This window comes from Galeopterus variegatus, unplaced genomic scaffold, assembly GCF_000696425.1.
Source record: "Galeopterus variegatus unplaced genomic scaffold, G_variegatus-3.0.2 Scaffold1287, whole genome shotgun sequence".
Taxonomy (NCBI): Eukaryota; Metazoa; Chordata; class Mammalia; order Dermoptera; family Cynocephalidae; genus Galeopterus; species Galeopterus variegatus.
The window spans coordinates 138,080-142,028 of NW_007727398.1; the positions used below are offsets into that span (position 1 = coordinate 138,080).

Below are 3,949 nucleotides of genomic sequence, written 5' to 3' on the forward strand. Positions count from 1 at the left end.
GGAACCGGTCTGTATGTGGGATCCGAACCCTCGGCGGGAGCGCCGCCGCACTCCCAAGCGGCGCACTGTAGCAGTGCGCCACCGGGCCGGCCCTGGATTATCTATTATTTCTTATAACTGTATGCGAATCTATAAGTATCTCAATTAAAAATTACTTTAAAAATATCCTATGGAAAATTAATCAAGTGTGGGATATTTTGGACAGTATCTTCACTTTTTCAGACAGTCATATAAGCATTTCCCTGTGAAAAGTGAAAAAAGCAGACTCTAAATTTATGCCTTCATAGAAACCTAGATGATCTGATTGTCATAAGCTGATCCCACTTAAGAGACTACCCAGGGATATTCTGGAAAACAGGAATATTCAACAGGTGAATACTCAATATTTAAGTCTAGACAAGGTTCACTCTACAATATGTGACTTTTAAAACTGCATATTTCATTAGATATTTAAGAACTGGTAAAAATAGTTTAAGACATAAATTGATGGGCTTTAGCCATTTGAAATAACTGTTTCATGACTAAGAAGTGCATAATGTAATGATTTTAAAATATTTTATGAAGTTAAAATCTATTTTGCATGGGGGAAAAAAGAGTGAACTCCTGCTTCATACAATAACATAGAGGAATCTCAAAAGCACTATGCTGAGAAGACATATTTCAGATTCCACTGATATCAGTTTCTGAAGCAGGCACAACTAATCTATAGCGACAGACATCAAATAAGTGCTCCACTGGGGGTAGGAAGTATAGGAACAAGGAGAGTTTGACTATAAAAGATAGGAGGGAACTTACTAGGGAGATGGAAATGTTCTATGTCTCAACTGGGGTACAATAGTCACGTGGATGTATACATTTATCAGAACAAACTGACCATTATCTTTCAATAAAAAAACTGTCAAAAAATAATATATGAAAACGAATGAAATACTGCCATTTGCAACAACATGGATGGACCTTGAGAGAATTATATTAAGTGAAACGAGTCAGGCAGAGAAAAAGAAATACCACATGTTCTCACTTATTGGTGGGAGCTAAAAATAAATAAATAAATTCACTCACACACAAAAAATAACTGAGGAGTGGGAGAAGATAGAATAACTACAATCCTTTGAAGTTGTTACAACAAGCAAACGGAAAGGACATTGTTGGGTGAGAGGAGGGAGAGGGAGGAGGGAGGGAGGTTTTGGTGATGGGCCATAATAATCAACCACATTGTATATCGACAAAATAAAAATTAAAAAAATAAAAAAAGAACAAACTGACCTTGTACTAAAAAGTGTGGATATTATTAAATGTAAATTAAACCTCAATACAGTTGATTTTTTCAAAAACTAACAATGCCAATTTTTCTTTTTTTTTTTCCTTTTTGTCTTTTTTCGTGTCCGGCAACGGATCGCAACCCTCAGTGTCACGCCCGTACCAGACCAGACCAGTTTTTTTCCTTTCTGTCTTTTTTCGTGTCCGGCAACGGATCGCAACCCTCAGTGTCACGCCTGTACCAGACCAGACCAGCAACGGGATCGCAACCCTCGGTGTTGCGCCCGCACCTCATTCAGCCAGTGAGCAGGAACCGGTCTGTATGTGGGATCCGAACCCTCGACGGGAGCGCCGCTGCGCTCCCAAGCGGCGTACTGTAGCAGTGCACCACCCGGCCGGCCCAATGCCAATTTTTCAAGAGGATGCAGAGCAACTGACTTCTCCTACATTGCTTGTGGGAAATGTTAAATGGCATGACTTTGGAAACAGGCAGTTTCCTATAAAGTTAAAGGTACACACGCCCTATGATCTAGGGAGTTTTACTCCTGGGTATTTCCCCAAGAGAAATGAAAATGTTGGTTCATAAAAAGACATGTGTACAAATGTTTACAGCAGTTTTATTCATAATAGTAAAAAAAAGTAAACAACCTAAATGCCCAGGTGAATGAAAAACAGCTTATGGTATATTCATCCAATGGAATACTACCCAGCATAAAAAGCAATGAACTATTCATACACACAACTACACAAATGAATCTCAAAAACATTATGCTAAGTAAAAGAAGACAGACACATAAGAGAAGGTATTGTACGATCCCATTTATATGAAATTGTAGAACAAGTTAAATTAATCTATAGTGAAATAAAGCGTGCCAGTGGTTGCTTGCACGAGGAGGGAGGATGGGGTGGGGAGGTGGGGATAGTATTGTCTGCAAAGAAGTACCAAGAAGCTTTGTGGGAATCCTTGTACAGGCCAGCCCCCACCCCCCAACACACACGACAGAGATGATAAAAAAAAGTTAAATGTTTTTAAAAAGAAGGTTTCTGTATGTTCTACATCTTGATTAAAATAGTTGCATGGTTGAATACACTTGTTTAAACTCATTGAATAGTAAGTAGGCATAAAATTAATGCTTTTTCTTATATGTTAATTATATGTCAGTACTATAGTATTAAAACAAACAAGCTTTTGAGGGTTTATTTTCTATTGTCTCCAAGTTTTTGGTCGAATCGACCAAGGCTAGAGTGCCATTAACTGAGATGAGAAAGTCAGTGAAAGGAGGTTTGGGGAGAAGGATGGGGAGTTCTGTAGCAGGCCAATAACCTCTTATTCCTTACGTCTTTTACCCATCCGCCATCAAGCACTGCCCATCTTCCCTTGTCATTATTTCTGTAACACAGTCCTCTCCTTCTCTGGTGCCCCAGTCCTGGACTGGTCCTTTCCAACATTCACCTGGATTTCTGGTGGCTTAGCCTGACTCTTTAAGGGTGTGAGGCGGTGGGGTGGGATGGGGGAGGGTGGATTTAAATACCTACAAGGGTCAGGCAGCAACCTTAGGAGTACAGGGACCATCAGAAGGAGTGGCCTCTACTCAGCTCCAGTCCATTGTTGTCAGGTTCAAGGGTTGCCTCAGGGTCTTTCAAAAGACTATCCAGGATTCAACTCTCCCAATGTTTGCAGCTAATTTAAAGACACGGAAATGTCATGTAGGCCAATTACAACCCATGTGCTGGACCCAGGGATGGCCAGTTTCCAATGTCTATAATAAGGCAAGTTTTAGCACAGGGACTGGCTCCAGCATGCCTCATGCTGACCGCATGCACTCTGGCAGTACTCAGCCGTGGCAGTGGGTGCTACCTAATCCCTGCCCTCCAGGCAAACACACCTCCAGCTTTCTCACCTCCGAGTTTTCACACCTGCCCAGAACACCTTCATTCTAAGGCCCCTGCTCAACAAACTTGCCCTATCAATTCAGCTGGAGTTCACCTGCTCTGCTCCAGATCCCCAGTCCCCTAAGGCCTCTACTACCTTTGTGATACCACCACATATACCCGTTACCCGTCTGCACTTCTGCCTGGCACTATGGCACCTGTAATTGATAGGCCAATCGCAACCACACAGTTTGTGTGCTTTCTTGGTTATGTCTGTCTTCCTTCCCGAACTGTAAGTTCCAAGGAGGAAGGGGCTCAGTTCGTCTTGTTCACTCCCACAGGCCCGTTGCCCAGGACTTGCCCAGGTGCATGAGCCTGTGACAGGATGAGCGGCTGGCCCCCTGCGGAGGTGAACAGGGCCCGGGATACTGACAGTTTTCTCTCTGATGCCCGCTCCCATCTCGGGGCCAGGCCCCAGGCAGTGCTATGGTAGACGTCTGGGGGATTAGAGGAAGGAGGGAGCAGAGGTCCCCTGAGTCCCCTGCAGCCACTGAATAAGTAGTTCCCAGACGGCGACACTGAGGGGAGGCTGGCAGCATCTGGGTTTCGTACTGAAAACATAGATAAACAGACTAAACTGTGCTTTGTCGCGGGGAAGAAGAGAAGAGTCTTCTCAAGGCCATGTCCAGTGAGCAGGCGCCGATGGGATCAGACCCCGGGCCCCTCTGGGGTGGCCGGAGGAGAGAATGCGGGCTGGGGGTGGGCGCGGGGAGCCGGGCGCGACCCGGGGCGCCCTAGGGGGAAAGCCGGTTATCGG

General features: G+C 44.4%; 1 protein-coding gene across 1 annotated transcript in view; it reads right to left on the reverse strand.

Annotated features, from left to right (window-relative positions):
* Nucleotides 1-3,447: 3,447 nt before the first annotated feature.
* Nucleotides 3,448-3,949, reverse strand: part of LOC103593160 (chromosome unknown open reading frame, human C3orf36) — a 5,821-nt gene continuing 5,319 nt past the window's right edge. Inside the window, 1 exon segment of the mRNA XM_008576099.1 lies at nt 3,448-3,629. Coding sequence (XP_008574321.1) covers nt 3,448-3,629 — 182 coding nt within the window.